The sequence below is a fragment of the Sceloporus undulatus genome, chromosome 6, assembly GCF_019175285.1.
Source record: "Sceloporus undulatus isolate JIND9_A2432 ecotype Alabama chromosome 6, SceUnd_v1.1, whole genome shotgun sequence".
In the NCBI taxonomy this organism is placed as follows: Eukaryota; Metazoa; Chordata; class Lepidosauria; order Squamata; family Phrynosomatidae; genus Sceloporus; species Sceloporus undulatus.
Genome location: NC_056527.1, coordinates 149585024 through 149604065, shown reverse-complemented (window position 1 = coordinate 149604065; position 19042 = coordinate 149585024). Strand labels below are relative to the sequence as shown.

The 19042-nt window shown below is 41.0% G+C and overlaps 1 protein-coding gene across 16 annotated transcripts in view; it reads left to right on the top strand.

Moving 5' to 3' along the window:
• TJP1 (tight junction protein 1) overlaps window positions 1-18284 on the top strand; it is a 249808-nt gene extending 231524 nt beyond the window's left edge. For 8 of the 16 annotated variants that reach the window (XM_042475437.1, XM_042475449.1, XM_042475443.1 and 5 more), the window contains 8 exons: window positions 22-891; window positions 2760-2857; window positions 3216-3443; window positions 6108-6277; window positions 7484-7955; window positions 10541-10758; window positions 11630-11773; window positions 16494-18284. In XM_042475437.1, coding sequence (XP_042331371.1) covers window positions 22-891; window positions 2760-2857; window positions 3216-3443; window positions 6108-6277; window positions 7484-7955; window positions 10541-10758; window positions 11630-11773; window positions 16494-16588 — 2295 coding nt within the window. In that variant the 3' untranslated portion in view covers window positions 16589-18284. Of the gene's footprint in view, window positions 1-21; window positions 892-2759; window positions 2858-3215; window positions 3444-4701; window positions 6049-6107; window positions 6278-7483; window positions 7956-10540; window positions 10759-11629; window positions 11774-16493 lie in introns of those variants that run through there. The other 8 variants (XM_042475451.1, XM_042475442.1, XM_042475450.1 and 5 more) reach the window with 6 other exon arrangements.
• Window positions 18285-19042: the final 758 nt, after the last annotated feature.

Sequence of the window (19042 nt, the reverse complement as noted above, 5' to 3'; positions counted from 1 at the left end):
CAAAATGCTGTCTTCTTACAGATGTACAGGAAAGACCCTTATATCAATGAGGAGCCTCCTCGGGCAAACTATGTCTTAAAACAGCCAGCGCAGAGGCAGGAGAAAGATTCAAACCTGACCTACGAGCCGCAAGCCCCATATGCAGAGAAGCAACCTAACCGAGAGTATGAGCCGCTGGCGTACAGGTATGACTCCACAAACTACGTGGACCAGTTCTCGCGTGGCTACGACCCCCGTCTCCATTACGAGGATCGCGTGCCTCCCTACGATGACCATTGGGCCTATTATGACGAAAAGCCTCCCTACCAGCCCAGGCCTCCTTACGACAACCAAGCCCCCAGAGACTTTGACCCCCGGCTGAATGCTGAAGAGAGCACAGAACGCGGCTATTTCATGACGCAGCCCCGTTTTGAAGAACCCCCTTCAGTGGCGTACGACCGGCCTCGCTATGAGCATGCCCCGAAAAACTTCAACATCACACAGCTACGGTATGACGAGCAGACGCCAGCGGGATATGAAGTACACGGGCGATACAAAACAGAGACTCCGCAGGCCTACCCCTCTGCAGTGCCCAGATCGCCTGAACCCAAGCATTATTTTGAGCCGCAACCCCGAGGCTATGAGCAAGGCCCCCCGCAAGGGTTTGGCGCAAAGGGAGGACAATTCGAACCTTCTCCCAGTCCAGCTGGGGTGCACCCTTCCCTCCCATTGCAAAACAAGCCAGAAGTTCTGCCTTCCAACAGTAAACCACTGCCTACTCAACCAGCCGAAGAGGACGATGACCCAGCCATGAAGCCTCAGTCAGTGCTGACCAGGGTTAAAATGTTTGAAAACAAAAGGTCGTCATCGCTGGAAAAAATAAAGGACTCAAACGAAGTCCTTGCAGCCAAGGTATGTACACTCTGTGGGGCTTGTTTCTAGCACTGCTCCTTTAGCCAATGCACTTGTTTCTGAAATCCTCACACAGGGCTTGAGACACACACAGTTGGCAAGTATTGTGAACTTGGCTCTGCTTACATTGGTCAAATAAAAATCTTCCCTCCCCGTTCCTTTGGCGAGGAGTCCTGACAACGCACAGTCCAGTTCCCAGTTCTGGTGTGACCAATCTGGACAACGTCCAGCCACTTCAGCACCAAACCTGGGATTGTTGTTGTTGTGTGCCTTCAAGTTGTTTTCAATGTACTCAGGGCAAACCTTAGCAAGTTTCTTCAGAGGGGGCTTGTCATTGCCATCCTCTGAGGCTGAGAGTTTCGCCCAGTGGGTTTCCATGGCCAAACTCAGATTTGAACCCTGGTCTCATAGTAGTAGTCCAAAGCCCACACTACTGCGCCATGCTGGATACAACACCCTTACAACATTTTTTTTAAACTCACTATTTGGAAGATCCAGAGCCCTCTGTTGCAATGCTGGGCAGCTGTTTACAACATGTTTCCTCTTGTGTTTGGATCAGTTTTTTAAAAACGTATACATAGAAAAAAAGAATCAGTGTGATGTAATAGATAGAAGCTTTATTACGGTCATAGACCAGCACAGGTAAAAAGGGGATACAGAATAAAAGAAAGTAAAAACAGGTTAATACAGTATTTAAAATATCATTTCGGATTCCAGTATATCAAGACAGGGTTGGTACTAGTCTACTACAGACTATCTAGCTATTTAGTGTGATGTAATGATTTGCTTGTTGGACTACGATTCTTCAAATCAGAGATAGAATCTGCATTTGGCCATGGAAACCCACTGACTTGGGCAAGTCACACTGTCTCAGACCCAGAAAACCACTGTGTTGTTGTGTTACTGGAGAAATGATGGAGAAATAATGTAGGGTCTGCTGCCTTAAAAGATTAAAAAGTTTTATTTGTCATAGAGCATCAAGATAAGTCTGACAGAGTGGGCTGAAATCCACAGCAGCTTGTTCCAAATAGACTGTATTCATCCTCAAGCTGTTTTTGGTTCCTCTGTTGTTATTTAAGCAAGATTGCAATAATAATAAAAAAAGATAAGAAATATACAAGCTGGGAGGGAAAATGTCATATTAGTTTTTAAAGGTTTCACGCTAGCTTCTGTGTTCTGATAAGCACCCTTGCTGTTCTGTTTCTGCCAGTGGGCCAAAATCTTTCAGTTCAGACAGACAGTCAATTTATGAACTGGTTGCTGCAGAAAGATCTTTTAGTGTGCAATGCTATACTTTTATGCTCCTTGTTATGGTTTAAATGTCTTTCAGTTGTTTTGAATTAATGTTGTTTTTAATCAGATAGTTAATTTATTGTTTTAAAACTGTTTTAAGTTGTGTTGTTATTATTATTATTCATTTCAACCTGTGTTGAAATCTTGGATCTCATAGTAGGATAAAGGCAGGATACAAAGTAAAATGAATTGACCCTTGTTGGGATTCCAAAAGCCAAGATAGCCTCTTCCAGGTAGGCTTTGCTGTGTGGGGATGATGGGAGTTTTTCTCTAAACATATTTGGAACATGCCAGGTTGGGGGAAGTCTGACAAAGAGAACCTTTGTTTCTTCATGGGATGCTTGTGAGTAAGATCCTTAAGCGAGCATAGATTTGCTTTGGATTTTATACACGCTGTCCATATCAAACCCTTTAGAAAGAGCAGGACGCAAATTGAGGATGAATAGGACCAGTTCTTGAAAAATGAAATGGTGTCGCACCTTTTAAAGGTGGACCTGGTTACACTGTAGAGGAAATGCAGGTAGCTGGTTTCTTTTTCTGTTCAGTTTTGAGCTACGTTGTGTCTTTTTTTTTAGCAGCCTCCAGAGCTGGCACCTAAACCTAACATCACCCCAATGAGCGGTCCTAAACCAGTCTCTCAAAATCAATACGAACATGACAAGCCAGCATACAGGTAAATGCAAAATAACCATCTTTACATGTGCATCGTTTGATGCAACAGTGGGGCAAAATCTGGGCAAAGGGGCAGAGAAAATGGAGGGATTAAGAACCATTCATGTGTCATCTTGACATTCTTATCATTGGGGGAAATGCTGTAAAAATTGTTGTATCTGTAGGGTACTAAGGATGGAGACTAGTTGAGTTTCACAACTGTTTGTTGATGACTTTCACAACACTATTTTTTGCTGTATCATCAGCTAGGTGTTGACTTCAAGTGATTCATTTAATCATATATTAACATGACTGTCTCTTTGAAGGGAAGAAAAGCTTCATAAACATGTTTTTGAATATTTTCTTGCCTGTTTGTTTAGGGCGCCAGAACCACAGAGACCTCAAACGAAGCCCCCCGAGGACATTGTTCGGGCAAACCACTACGATCCCGAGGAGGACGAGGAATATTACCGGAAACAGCTCTCCTATTTTGATCGCCGGAGTTTCGAAAACAAGCCTGCTTCTCAGGTCCCTGCCAGCCATCACGCTGAGCCTGCTAAACCAGCCCATCTCCATAATCAGCTGAATTATACAAACTACTCTTCAAAGTAAGCCTCCCCTCTTTCTATATCTCTGGGTTTTTTGTTTGTTCGATTCTGCCCCCCATAATATGTGCAAAATGTTTGCTTTCAGCATCTATTTCTGATGAATTCTTGGCTGAAGATAGCGTAGTTACCCATCATAGTAGAGTGGAGCAATGAGAATTCTGCAGCTTGTGTGTAGTTCGTGTGTGTGTGTGTGTGTATGTTGTAGTCCAAGCCCCCTTTGTTGAAAAGGAAAATCAAGTGACAAAACTCTTTGTCCAGCCAAAAATAAGACTCTGGAGGGTTATTTTGCACCCCAAAGTGTCCCCTCTAAAAAACAGGAGGAAAAGACGCATGCAGAAAAGATGAGAAGTGACTTCTGGTTGCCCAAAACATCCGCCAGAATGACCCACTGAGGAATTGGAGAGCCAGAGGGGGCCCAAAAGCCCTCACAATTTGCCTAACCATGACAAGGGACTTCGAGATCAGGAAATCTTCAGAATATTCTTATTGCACTTGTAAATCCTGCTTTTTTTCCCTTGCATGACTAATGATAAAGGCATTTCCTACTCACAATAGCAAAATAGCTTTTGGGGGGGGGGAGATTTGAGATGGATTTTTGCCTAGATGTATGTTTTAAAAAACAGTGGCATTGTATGTTGCTTGTGTCGTTTTGCCCAGTCAGCCTGCCATGTTGCACTTGTTGTGTGTATATATGCTTAGCTTTACAAAGAGGAAAGACGCTAGTTTTGTACAGAGACATTTTGTACAAATTGCAGAAAAATGCAAATTAAAGAAAACATTATCTCAGTCATGTGCAGGAGGCAAGATCTTATGAGTCTTGGAGAATCCGCAACAACCTGTGTCAACCAAAACCTCATTGGCCAGCAAAAATAAAATTTCATATCTCTTAAACATCTCCTGTTGAGATTATGATTATTATTTATTACTTCCCCCCCAATGGGACCCAAACCAGCTCACAGTTTAAAAGAACAAGACAATTAATATGTCCAAACATAGGCAGAGAAAACAATACCAAAGCTTTCCCATTCCAATGGGGTAGAGCATGGTGGATCCAGTATCACCAATGCGCCCCAGAAAGTAATTTGAGAATTGCTGGTCTATAAAGTGACTTGTATGACACATGGTTTGGATTTGGGTTTAGGTTGTGGGTTAGGGTTTGATTTGAACAATTTGCATAAAAATGAAGGAATGTGCTTAAGCGAGAATGACCAGCTTTCCCCCCTTTTGTTCTATTGCTGTTTGCTTTGCTATCATGTAGATTTCTTGGCTCTTACTCTAGCTATGACTGCTTGAAAAGGAGCATCAAGTGGTAAGAATACTGTTGATGTGAGGATGGTTTTCCAAAATGTCCTCTCTCCTGTTACGTTCTTTCACGGGCATTATGTGCAGATAAAATCCTGAGTGCAGTTTTAAGGTGGCTTGAACCAAAATGCGGTAGTTATTGGGCACTGGATTGGACAATGTCAGCCTACGGTGGAGAACATTTAAAAATCTGCAAAATTAACTTCTCTCTTCCCCTTTTAACCAGCTAAACATGATGCACATAAAGCTAGTGAAGCTTAAGCATTCTGCATTTCTGCAAAAGATGGCATTGTAAATACCTACTACCATTCGGTGTATTTAGGCATATTTATCTCAAATTGTGGCAGTGTCCAATTTGGGGGCAAGTTGGCCTCTTGAGAACATATCTACCTGTCATTCTTAATTTAAATGACATTTCCCTGGTTTATGATCAAAATTGGACCGAGGAGGGAAATATACAGGTGGTTATAATGAATGCAGAGACAAAAAAAATACACCCCGAATGTCATCTGCCTCTTGTTTGCCATCTCCTTTGGTTTGTGTTACTAACCTTTCTAACTAAATGGTGTTGTTGTAAACTCTCCTTTGCTTTTTTAAATATTCTTGCATTTAGTTCTGGATGTTACAAGCCATTTTTGCTAACAGTCCTAGAATCAGTTCAAGCCTTTACAGAAGGCTGTGTTGCTACAAAAGGATGCACATCACCTCCACTGGTCACTTTTGCAGGAATGAATCAACTTTAATCTTGTGCTGCTGAAATATGTGCAGGAGGTCCATCCATCCATATTTATCCAATCTTCCTATCATTATCTGTCCCAGCAGCATTAATTATGTTGCACCTGATAGCCTTGCTTTAAGGCCAGGAGTAAGGCAACCCAGGACCTGCTGTATGTTTTGTACTGCACTTCCCATCAGCCTCATTCAACATGGCTGATATTCAGGGACAATGGGAGTTGTAGTCCAAGATTACACCAGGTTCCTTTGCCCCACTCTTTGAGCTCACTAGCCAAGCCACAGAAAATTAGAGTTCCAAATACAGTGCGCCCGCGCCATATGCGAACTCAAGGTCACATGGACGGCAAGCCCCAGCACTCTTAATGGCGTGCGTGGCGCACAGGAGCAAGCCACCATTAAAATCAATGGGACTTGAGTTCCCGCGGTATTTTCCTTACATTGGGTGGGTGGGTCTGGAATGGATCCCCCATGTAAACCAAGGGCCCACTGTCTCTGTTTTCAGTAACAGTTGTAAGGGAACAACCAAGAGCAGTATCAAGAAGGTGAACTGATAGAAAGCTCTGGAACTGAACTGTTGTTTTCTTTCTCTTTCTTCTTCCTCCTCTTCTTTTTTCCCCATCCAAACAGGGCGAAATCGATAGACGTGGAGCCTTTGGATAGGGCTGTTGGCGAGAAGCGTTACGAGCCGGTTCCTCAAGTGACCCCCCCTCCGCCTGTGCCTCCGGTGCAGTATACACAACCTCAGTCTGTGAACAACCCTATTGTGTCTCTTCAGCCCAAGTCTGCACTTGCTGAAGGTACAGGGTCCAGTCGATTATTTCTTGACTTATTCAAGTGTTTGCATTCCACCTTTTCAGGGCCCCCAAACACTTCCAGAGTGGCTGAGGATGCAAATAGCAAAAAACAATGATCAATACATGATTTAAATACAATACACAAGCAATAACAGACTAGTTGAAGGAATGAACCAGCCAAGAAATGTCAAGAGAAAAATAGCCACAAGGGGAATGACTCACAGAGTCCTACAAGCTTGTTAACTTGGAGCAAATGAAGCTCCTAAAACCTGCCTTCCAAAACAATTCCCAAGCTTCAGAGTACCCACTTGAAATGGCCATTTTGTTTTGTATTATGTACTGTTTGTGAATTATTCTTGTTCATGGTTTGTACTACACTGGGTCCTTGGTATCAACTGGCCTTTGGTTCCAGGACCCCCATGAATACCAAAATCCATGGATGCTCAAGTCCCATTAAGTACAATAGCATAGTAAAATGGCAAAATCAAGATCAAACCATGGATGGTTGAATCCGTGGATAAAGAATCCGTGGATACAGAGGACCAACTGTATTTATAAATGGTTCATGAGCATAGTTATGTAGAGCCAGGATGAGTCTTGACCACTGGACATCTTAATTCAGCTGCCTTCCAGTTTGTCACAATTCTGAGGGAATTTCCTACGTACCTTAAAGTATATTGTCATATTCATAAGGGCTAGACTCTGGCTTGCATCTATACTGAGAATTAATGACACTGCTTTAACTGCCATGATTCAGTGCTCGAATCTTGGGATTTGTAGTGTTGTGACCTATTTAGCCTTCTCTGTTGGAGAGCTCTGGGGCCACAACAAACTACAAATTTAGATTGTAACCCTGAGGGCAGGGAACCGTCTGTTATCCCCTCTGTTGTAAACCACCCGGATTCCCATTGATTGGGCGGTATATAAATAAATATTATTATTATTATTATTATTATTATATTATTATTTCAGGATTCCATAGGATGGAGCCATGAAAATTAAAGCGGTATCAAACTACATTAATTCTGCAATGTAGTAGCAACCTCTGTTTTTAAGCAAAAGCCTAGTTTCTTCTACTGAGACCACATTCTACCCATCCTGTAGAAGTGCCACATACAACCCTTTCTGTTGAAATACTTGGCATGGCTAGAAATCCTGTCTTGGTATTTCATTTTGTTTTTATTTCATTTTTTTTCTCTGCTATTCCAGTCAACTCTGTGTCAGACTTTCCGAATTCAACCCTCACGAAGCCTGAGCCACCGCCGCCTCAGAACAAGCCGCCTGCTTTCCGATCTTCCAGCCGAGAAGACACCGTACAGTCCACCTACTACCCTCAGAAAAGCTTCCCGGACAAGGGGCCGGTGAACGGGACTGATCCGATCCCAAAGACAGTCACCCCCGCTTACAACCGCTTCACAACGAAACCTTACACGAGTGCCGCTCGGCCCTTTGAACGCAAGTTCGAAAGCCCGAAATTCAACCACAACCTCCTGCCAGATGAGAATCCCCATAAGCCAGAGTTGCCATCCAAATCTCAGAATTCTCCTCAGCCTCTTTTAAAAGCACACAGCTCGTCTCAGCCAGAGTTTGACAGCACGATGGATACGTTCTCCGTACAGACCGACAAGCTCAAATACCAACCAAATAACATCAGTGCTGTGCCTAAAGCCATTCCCGTAAGGTGAGGTTCTGCTCCCTGCGCCTGAGAATTGTATTTGTTGCACACGACGGTTCACCTCTCTGGTTTTGCACTGAAACAGTCAAGTAAAATATAACTGTATTTAGTCAAGGTGGGACATATTAGGCTTGGATAGCATCATCACCATCAGTTTATTTCTTTACAGCATGCTAAAATCCAAAACACAATTAAAAACACATAAACCCCCAGTTAACATACAATACTATAAATTCATTAAAATACACTCATAAAAGTTCTTATACCAGTTAAAAAATCATAATTTAAAATTGACTGGGCAGGCCTGCCAGAAGAGACGTGTCTTTAATGCTGTTGTAAATGCAGACAGCATTTTCAACCATCGTATCTCTTCCGGCAGGTCATTCCACAGTCTGAGGGCAGCAGACGAAAGAGGTATGCCTTGCTGAAAGACAACTCTGAATTTTCCAATTCAGAAAAGTCAACATGAGATTCTAAAAGTGCAAGACATCCTTTAAAATTAGGTACTGCTGCTCAGGCAAGATTGTGAAATGTTAGCAGTTTACAAACAGAGTGCAAAGTATTTCACTCTTATTCATTTATTTGTTAGCTCACTACATTTGTAGCTCATCTTTGCTCCGTTGAACTGAATACATGTCTCTCTTGTCCTCCATAATTTCATATGTACCTTATACACATAACCCAAAGGTGATTTTATACACAATATTTTTAAAATAATATTGTGCAGGTACCATCAGAAAGCAAAGGTGTCACTAGTTCAGCTACCCATGAAAAAAAGTTTTGGGTTTTGGAATATTTTGGATTTAGGAATTCTGGCTAAGGGAGACTCAGCCTGTATCTAGGATTCTCATCATTGGGCCTAAATACCCTAAAGCCACCAGATCTGGTCTGATCTTGAAAGCAAAGCAGGGTCTACCTGGATGAAAGATCGCCAATGAATTCTAGGTGCTGTTAGACTATATTTTGAAGGAGGGAACTGGCGAAACCACTTCTGACTAGGCATTGCCAAAGAAAACCTTATGAAATTCATGGGGTCTCCATAAGTAAGCAGGCAACTTGGAAGGCATACACACTGATACACACACATCATTTTGAGAAACCTGCTTTTCAGCCAACTCCTACATACACGTTTATCTCACAAATAGCCCCCTTAGCAAAAAAGAATGAAAATACATACACAGACACATTCAACCATAGATTTCTGGGCAGTTGCTCTGTTTGCATGAAGCTTGCTTTTCTCTTGATAGCAGATTTAGAGAAGCAGGGTTTTTTTGGTAACTAACGTCATTCAAATAAGCAAGGTGAGTGCCTACCTTTTGCTATTTGTCTTCAGGCCTGTTCAAAGAATAGCTTATATTTTCCATGGGGGATAGAAAACAGCTCTGCATGTGTACAACCACACAACAGTCCTTCATTCCTTACCAGCAAGGAGGATCTCAGCAGCTCTTAAAGCCTGGCTGAAATCCAGAATGGTTTGGTACCAATTAATTCATCTCTATGGGATGCATTTTCTAAAGCATCCTTGTCCTCTTTGTTACACACTTCAGTAGAAGCCACTAGAAAACCCTATTCTGAAAGACAAAACTGATACTAATGTTCATAATTAGGTGGGGTTGTTTAAAAGAACAATTCGCCTTGCTCTTAATTTTCATGTTTTGCTTCACATCAGTTAAAAATACTAGAAAGGTAATAATATTGACATTTTTAATTCCTATCCAACACTGGCTTTTATCACAGCTACACACACAAAGGATTCTCTATGTGCCAGCTTTACAACATTTCACTGTGGTTATACCTATAGCAATGCCCTATCTAGTGATTCCCAGACTGGCTTTCCAGGTGTTTTGCACTTCAGCTCCCACAATCCCTGACCATTGGCCACGATGACAAAGCCTTTTGGAAGCTGAAGTTCAAAATATGTGGAAGACCAGAGTTTGGGAATCACTGCCCTAGACTAAGACTTTCTCCAGTTATGCCACAAATGTCCTTTTCCTTGTTAGTCTTAAAGGTGCCACTGGATTCCTTTATGTCTTTTTAAGCCAGAAGGAAAAGAGCCAAGGTTGAAAGATACCACTAAGCCTTCAACAGTTGTTTGGGAGCATCTCGTTGTCTAAAAAAGCAACACATGGCCTTAAATGGAATTATTGATCAGCTTATTGATCATTGATGATAATGTTGAGCATTGTGATGTGCACCGGCATCTCAGTAGTATTTTACGCATAAGTTGCATGGTGTATTTTAAACATAATTGACACTCGGCTCTCTTCTGCTTGACACTGTTACACATAATTGCCCCCCAAAATTGTTTGTTAATACAGTAGGAGATAATGGGTTAGATCCAGTTTGCAGCTCTTATTGGGAAACACCCAGAGGGAAGAATTGATCTATTTGAAGCTCTGGTGATCTAGATAATCTAATAGGATTTACCACCTGTAAAGAAGCGCAATGTTTCCAGGGCATAGTTTGAAACTGTTCTTCTTGCAATCTTCAGTAGTAGGAGTAGCAGTAGTTGTTGTAGTAGCAGTAATGATAATTGCTGCTACTAATTCTGCTTGGCAGTAGCAGAAATAATTGTGTGTATCTGATTTTAGTCCTTCTGCTTTGGAAGACGATGACGAAGAGGATGGACACACTGTAGTAGCCACAGCGAGAGGCGTTTTTAACAGCAATGGCGGTGTCCTAAGCTCCATAGAGACTGGAGTTAGCATAATTATACCACAAGGAGCCATTCCAGAGGGAATAGAGCAAGAAATCTATTTCAAGGTCTGCCGAGATAATAGTATCCTCCCACCTTTAGACAAAGAGAAAGGTAAGAGAAACCTCCCTTGCAATCTTGGAGTATTAAAATCACTTGAGTAACAGTTGTTATTGTCTGTGGTAAGAGAGTTAATACTAGTATTTATAAATTGCTTTTCTGCCCATCAGAGCACCCCAAAGAATATACTAGAAAATGTATTAGAAATAGTTGTTAAGCCCAGTTTTGAAAATCAAGGGCCAGATGCAGTAATAAAAATAATGACTGCCATCCAGAACCGCAGTGAGGACTGAGCCCGTCTCGGGCTAGGAATATGTATTATGTTTAATAATTTTTGTAGAATGTACGCCATAGGCAGGTTTATTATATTTATTTTAATTGATTGTATTTACAGTGCTTTATAAATAAAGCTTGATGATGATGATGATGATGATATTAATTCTCTCCAGTAGCAAGCAAAGCATACAACCAAGCCTCTGCTGAACAGCTCAAAGTCCAGACATGCTCATAGCAAAGGAAGCGCTCTTTCTGATATCCTAATGTCAGGTCTTTTAGGGCTTTGTAGCATCAGTACCTTGAACTAAGCTCAGAAACAAATAACCTGAGAGAACAGCTCTCTAGGAATATCTGAGTCCTCCAGTGCAACTCTATGGTCAACGTCGGTCGGAAGCTGACCATAGAATGGCACTGGAGGGTTTACAGATGCCCAGAGAAGTGTTCCCTCTAGGAATCTCTAGGTCCTCTATAGTCACCTGGCAGAGTCTCACTAGTGGATCTAAAGAGAACGTATTATTCAAATCTACAAATAAATATGCAAAAGTCAAATGCGGAGGGCCACTGTTGCAGGTGTGATGCTGCATGCGCATTCATAAGCCCGCGGAATGTCTCTCGTAACCTTTTCCTCCTTTTTGTCCCTTCGCCGTAGGTGAAACACTGCTCAGCCCTTTGGTAATGTGCGGGCCCCATGGACTAAAGTTCCTGAAGCCAGTGGAGCTACGCTTACCACATTGTGCGTCTATGACCCCTGATGGTTGGTCTTTTGCTCTAAAATCCTCCGACTCCTCGTCGGGTATGCTGTCCTCCCTCTGTCCTTTTGGGGCTTTTGGGTGCTATCGTATAATTTAAACTCACCTGCCTGAAAGGTGACACTGTGTAATATACTGGAGATAATTTACTAAATCACTGTATCTGTGTCAGCTCTCCATTTTCATTTTCATCACAAGTGTCTTTCTCACACCTAAACTCATGATGCAAAAATCGTTGCAGAAAAAAAAACAATAATCATGATGGATAAACCGAAATGGCAAGGTAGATAATGTCGTACTCTATTTTTTGTCATTGGTCCATTCAATGGTGCAATTATTATCTACCTTGTTTCTTATCTCTCACGCTCTTCCTGTCTCTTTCTCTCTTTCTGTCTCTCGGTCTCTCTCTCTCAAGGACTAATACTGCTGCAAAAACACTCTGTGATGAGAAAGTCACACTTTTTCTTTGTCAGCTATGTTGAAAGAATTCTAATTGGGGTTTTTTTTTATTTCTCTAACTGCTGATTCTCAGTCCTTTTCTTTATTGACCATGGAAGGCTGTAGCAGTCCCTGTAAACTGAGCCAAAAGCATTTGTATTTTTGGTCATGCTTACGAATGCAACCGATGTTATATATTAAATTTGGCCATGCAGCAAAATGGAACCCTCTCTTGCAGAAGAACTTTCTGCAACTATTCACCTGTTTGGATTCCATGCACAAATTGGTGCTTCCTGCTAAGTTCTGAAATGTTATGGAGAGATGGTCCTCTTCTTTCTTCCTCAGTGCTCCTTTTTCCCCCATTGTGGAGAGAATTGTCTACAGATCCATGTGCCTCTGCTCTCCTTCCCTGGTAGGGAACTCAGCTAAAGGAAAGGAAGCAAGTATGGGCCTAGAAACCTGGGGACAAAAAGAAAAATGTTTAGATTTCTTTTGTAAATTTCAAGCAATTTCATGAAGTGGCTGCAAAGTTACAGCCTTGAGTGAAATCCAGAAAAAGGCAGTCTGCAATATTGGACACACCAAAAAAAGTCTTAAGGGTGTGTTTCCAGCCACTTACCACCAAAAGCGTCTCTGACACCCTTAAATGTATACATATCTGTATATGGTATATAAAGGCAATGTACTTACGTGTACAGTATTTAAAAAAAATGTATTCAATATTTGTCACTGATGTATCTTATTCTTTTTGATGCCACTATGTTGACGCAAAAAAAAAATAATTATAATCATAATCATCATAATAGAGCATCAGATACTTCTCTGATGGGGAAATCCAAATACGTAGAGAAATCTTGACCGGTTTATTTTTTACTGGTATTCTAATGCATGTGTTGCATGCAGCTATTTAACAGTGTGTTGAGAAGCAAAAGCAAACAAAATAATAACCTGAAAGTACTAGGGAATGGACAGTTAAAAGTAATAAGGATCCAAAAAGTTTTTGCCACTTATAATCCATATAACTCCTTCAAAAACTGTGCTTTTCGGTCATTTTTATTTTGTAACTGACGAACCTGTTCATGAATTTACTTGAAATGAAAGGTGAAAGGGGAATAAGAGCTGGTCCTTCTAAGTCACCTATACTACTGTGAGAACAACAAAAAAGTCTCCTTCCTTTCCAAGTTAGTCTTATATCTGTGTGTGCTCATGCCGTGTTCATGTGCGAGGGTGTGTGTGCGTGTGCGATAAGGGTTGCCTCTTTTCTGTCTGTATCGGAGCTATACATCCTTTGCAGCTAACATAACTAAATGTGGTGTTATATCAGTAATCTTGCTCCTTGAGACGAAACTTCACAATTGGCCAACTCTGTCTTCTGATGTGTAAGCCATACTGTGTCTTAAATAAATACTTGTTTTCTCTCTTTTCTTAAAAAACAAAAACAAATATATATATAAATATATATACATAGTTGGTTATGGGATCTCTTTCTCGCTCTCTCTTTCTCTTAAGCTTTTTTCCTAACATGTTTTCCATGTTTCCTCTGTCCTTCTGAAACAAACATTTGGTTATACATACTAACCTCTTCTGCAACACATTTTTTGAAAAACGTCAGATTAAACTGGCACATTCTCCCTAAAATATATATGTATATATTGCCTTGTTTCATCTCATCTCATGGATTATTAGAAGGGGACAATAAACTCCCAATACGTAAAAGTGGGACACAGCACAAGAGGTTAACTCCTAAGTGCGTTGCATTGGGTTATTTGGTACCAGATGAGTATTCGCCAGGGGAGTATTCTCTCACATTTTCAAGCTCTGGAACAAAAGTTTTAGCTTACATTTCGTCTTTTTCCAAACTATTTCACCAAACATAACGAAGGTGTTCTGCAAATACACTTTTCTCACCCATCAGACTACACCTTCCTTTATCTTTACAAACTATTGCTTGCCAACAGTTTGTAAAAATATAGCTAAAACTAGCTGAAAATCCTTTTTCTTTTAAACCTTCTTTTTTGGAGTATGGGGAGGGGTAAAAATGAAATTACCATGAGATAATTTCACTCTGTGGCTGCTATAACTTAAACATTCAGGTTATCAAGTACACAAACCAAATCTAAACGTGGTCATTCAAGTTCGTAAATCTCCACTTCAGCTGTTGTCATCACTTCAGCATATCGGTCATTGTGTACATCATGTTTGTTTCCATGAGTTTCCCTCAAGAACTGTGGGGCTTTCCTGTCTTCTGTAGCACATGACAACATAAACTTTATAACATAACCTCTGTGTAATCTGGGGCATTAATATGAGACTGTTTAATCTAGCCTTGGTTAATTTACTGCCTAATAACAACGGGACCCCAAGAGCTTCAGTGTGCAAGTGTGTCTGAGCATGTGTGCATGTGTGTGTGGTGTGTACAAACTGAACCAGCACAGAATTGGTGGATTCTATACCTGTGCATTGTATTAAATGTATTAAACCGAGTTTCTCCAAATGGAGCAACAGAAGCGGGATGTTTAGGACCAAAGACAGGTTGATTTCACTAGGATTTTAGTTAGTTGCAACCCATGTGTCTGTCACTTTAGTCCTCTGCATCTTTCCCCAATGAGTTCAGTGGAAGCTGTTTCCACATAGACACACATAGGATTTTGCAGCCTTAGACATGTAGTGCATAGATCAGGATGCCACTGTACTGCAGTAGCTGTAATTCCCAGATGTTACCTTCAGCATCTATATTACAAAGGTTCTTACTGTCACGTCATGCTTCCAGAACATGGAAATAGGCTCTGACTCAAAGACTGAAGCAGTGGATGTTCTAGGATGTGCTGCTGAACCAGAGCAAGATGAAGTTCTAGAGTGATACATCTCTGAAACAGACCAGAGCGCAAGACCAGCTCTGGCAGAGAGACCTGCCCATTCAGCTACAGAGGACAACTTACCGCTACCTACCTTCACCGAATGGAGACAACAAAGGGAAAGCTTGAGGAGGTCTCAGAGCAGTTATAGGAAGCAGCTGTTGTGTTGATCTGCTGATCTATAAATTCCCAGCCCTGTCCTCCACAAATTGTCAGAGATTATCTGAACTATCTGGCTCACCGTTGTGTTCCTGAACTCTGTGTTTTACCTGGACTGTGTTTGTGGACTCTGGGTACCATTTACCTGAGTGTCGTTGAGCTGCTGATCCTTAAATCCTCTGAGATGTATGGATCAGTAGACTGTCCTCAAGCCTTCCCTTTGTCATCTCTGCTTGGCAAAGGTAGGTCTGAGTTAAGTTGTGTCTGAATGGTTAGGAGGACTCTTCCTCCAGAGCTGGTCCTGCCCTCTGGTCTGTCTCTGAGATGCGTAACTCAGAGAGTTACACCTGCTAGCTTCACAGTGAACAATCTCTATCTCAGTGATTCCCAAACTCTGGTCCTTCAGGTATTTTGGACTTTGGCCCCCAGGACCCTCAGCCATCTTGGCCAATGGTCCAGGATTCTGGGAGCCAAAGTCCAAAACACCTAGAAGGCCAAAGTTTAGGAATCACTGTTTTAGCTGCTTGGAAGCTGACTTAAGCCAACTTTCCCCAAGATGACACCTTTGACATGTGTTCAGAGTGTAATTGCCATCCTCCTTAACCAACATGGCCATTGACTCTATTGGCTGGGGCGATGGGAGATGTAGGCCAACATATCTGGAGAGGACCAAGTTGAAAGAAGGCCATATGATACTTGCCCACCAATGAGGTATGGGTTTTGTTTTGCTTTTTGCAAAATCCAGAGTTAGGTTATGTGAAGGGCTCCTTTCCAAACGTTGGGGTTCTTGAGCCAACATTTTTGGTAAGCCCCAAAAAGAATTGAATGGTGAGATTTCTCTTGGAAGGCCTAGTTCAGCTTGAATCCCACCAGAAGGCAGCTTGGGATATTTCACTATTCAGCAGCCCATCCAGAACCCTTACAAAGAAGCCTTTCCTACTTGGATTCTTAGCTAGTAGGTTTTAATAGAAATCTTTCTTTTGGTTGACAGAAAGAAAATTTGCCATGTTTGATCCTGGTGGGTGGGGTTCCCTGTCAGTGAAAAGGACCACATTGAGGTTCCACAAAGCACCCTCAAATATATTACCCGCTGCCCATCTTTACCAGAACTCCTTGGAGTTCATTTCCCAGTTTGGAGTTTGTCAGACAAAAACTCAAAGTAAAGTGTGTCTCCTGGGCTAAGACCGGATGGTGATCTTTTACAGCAAAACCACCTCCTCCTCTTAAAAACAAACTGTAAAGGCATTGTTGTCCAAGATGTTCCACCTTTTCTCGATGGCTACTAAACTACTACGTTGTTTTCCTCCCACAGGTGACCCCAAAACCTGGCAGAACAAGTCTCTTCCCGGGGATCCAAACTATCTTGTTGGAGCGAACTGTGTGTCAGTTCTCATAGATCACTTCTAACTCTTGTGTTAGCAAGATTTGACTTATAAGAGTGAAACTGAGATTTAAAAACAAAACAGAACAGACCTTTGCCTAGAGAAACTGAACCACTCTTTTCCAAGTATTAACATTTCTCTTAGTATTAAGCAATCTTTGCTTTGACTAACAACGGATAGTGAGTTCCTTCTTGAACCATGGTCAGGGTATATACATGTCGTTGGGCGGCCGTTCACCCAGGGACGAAGGCACGGGTTTTTTGGGTTCCTTCTGGCGTTCCTTAACCATACACTTTCGGATGCATCTTAGCTTAAAACTCTCTTAAACTACCACTGAAGCAACGCAGTCTATTTTTATAAAAAAAATTAATTCCTATCCCCTGCAAAGAGGAATTGAAATTTGGTTCACGACCCACTGTTGAATTAGGTCTTTTTCTTAACTAAAGTTTTCCTTTCTTTTCTTTTCTTTTTTTTTAATATATTAAAAATAAAAATACAAAACACCACTGTGTGTTTTATAGAATATGCAAAGACTCTTGCAGTCACTGTTTTTGGGTTGGTTTGTTTGTTTGTTTTTAAAATTAAAAATATAAAACCGGTCACCTTTCGGTGCCGTTGCCCACAAAGCAGAAATACAGTTTTTTGCTAGCACAATGTAGAAATCCTTTCTCTTCGGAGAGCTACGCACGTCTACTTTAATTGTACATGAAACACACTCCCCTTTTTTTGTCATGAAGAAAGAGAGGAAGCGCATGTGATGTGACTATGGTGCATTTGCCTCCGTCGGTTTGTAAATTAACCACGTTCTACGACAAGAAACACATTAACCAGCAGGGATGCCTTACCCTCATGTCATTTTAGTTCTCTGTACTACTCAGTTTGTATGGCTTCTCTGCTTACCTAGACTAATACATCCTGAGAGAGGTTGAGAAACCCTATACATTTTGTGAACTTGCTTGTTCAGAAAGAGAGAGAGAAATATATATATATTTAATACACACAGAGAGAGAAATATATATATATTTCTTAATTCTACACTTGGGTTTTGTTTTTTTGTTTATTTTTGCGCTGATCAACCAGAGGAAAAAAACCCGAAGAACATGATGGTATGTTTTCTGCTATGCATTTTGAAAATTTATAGATGTTATAGATTGCTTGTACATAACTTGCGCATACCACTTTTGTTCTTGGTTTGTAAATTTAACTTTTATAAGCTTTACCTTTTTATATATATAAATATATATAAAAAATACAAGACAAAACGTTTCTTAATATCTTTGTATTCTCATACCTTTTGAGCCTTCAACTTTGACATCTTGCAGCAATAAAGCAGCATTTCTACCGTACGTGAAAAACAAGGACTTTTTTTTCTAAAAAAAAGAAAATGCACAAAGTTGTTACCTTTTTAAGTGCTGCATTTAAAAGACTAACTCGGAATTCTCTAGTTTGATTACATTCTTGGGGGGGGAAACCAACAACAGCAGAAGTATCCCTACTGTAATTTTGTGATAAGGATGCTGTCCTATGTGCCCTGAAATGTATTTTTTTACTAATAGACAATTTATTACGGCACATCAGCACTATTTCTGTTTAGATAATATACCACTGCATTCTGTTAATCAGTTCTTTAGCTATTCAGGTGTGGCTGATTTTTTTTTCTTTGCCGTTATTAAAAATTACACATTTCTAAATATACAGAATAAAAACTGTTTTTAAAATAATAGATTCCTAGATTCTTCTTGTTTCTGTCTGAAATGTGTGTATGTGCACAGTTGAAATTCTTGAGGTCCTGATTCGCTTATCTTTTGCTTTATTGCCATGAGTAGAGTTTAACTTGCCTTGAAATACATTAATGCCCAGGGTTGGTTCACTGCTATGGTGCAGCTGACTTCAGGTTCTCAGAAGTGCTACAGGATCTGAATTTAAAAATTGGAGGACTGTAAACCATCCTCTGTTTGGAAGGGCATTACTGTGTCCAAAGAAGTTTGCAAAGCTCCCTTGCATCCTGCAGTCATGAATTGGATTGTTCCATTTGGAATGAATTGGATTAATCCATTGGATTAAGGAGTATGCACTTTCTGAAAGGAAGAACCGAGAATAATTAGGTAAGTGACACATAAAGTCTGACCATTTCTTGGTCTCTTTCTTGCCCACTTTCAGATTTTACACCAGGGAAGAAGGGATAAAACAAAGCACTTGACTGGGGAAATGTATATTTTCTTTATTCTTCCACATGCAGGGTACAGGCAGGCATATACAAATCCGTTGTTAAACTTTCAGCTGGTGATGGCTTTGAAATAACATCTTTTACTAGACAGCTTTGCACATCTTCCCTGTCCCTAAGCACTATTTTATGGCCATCTCTGTTACTGTTCTTTGCAGCAGTCCACTGGTTCTATTATCCACTCCCTTTGAACAAGGTGTTGCAGTACAGGTTGGTGTCTTTGGCCCCTTTCTAGGGGAATACAACTATCTAACC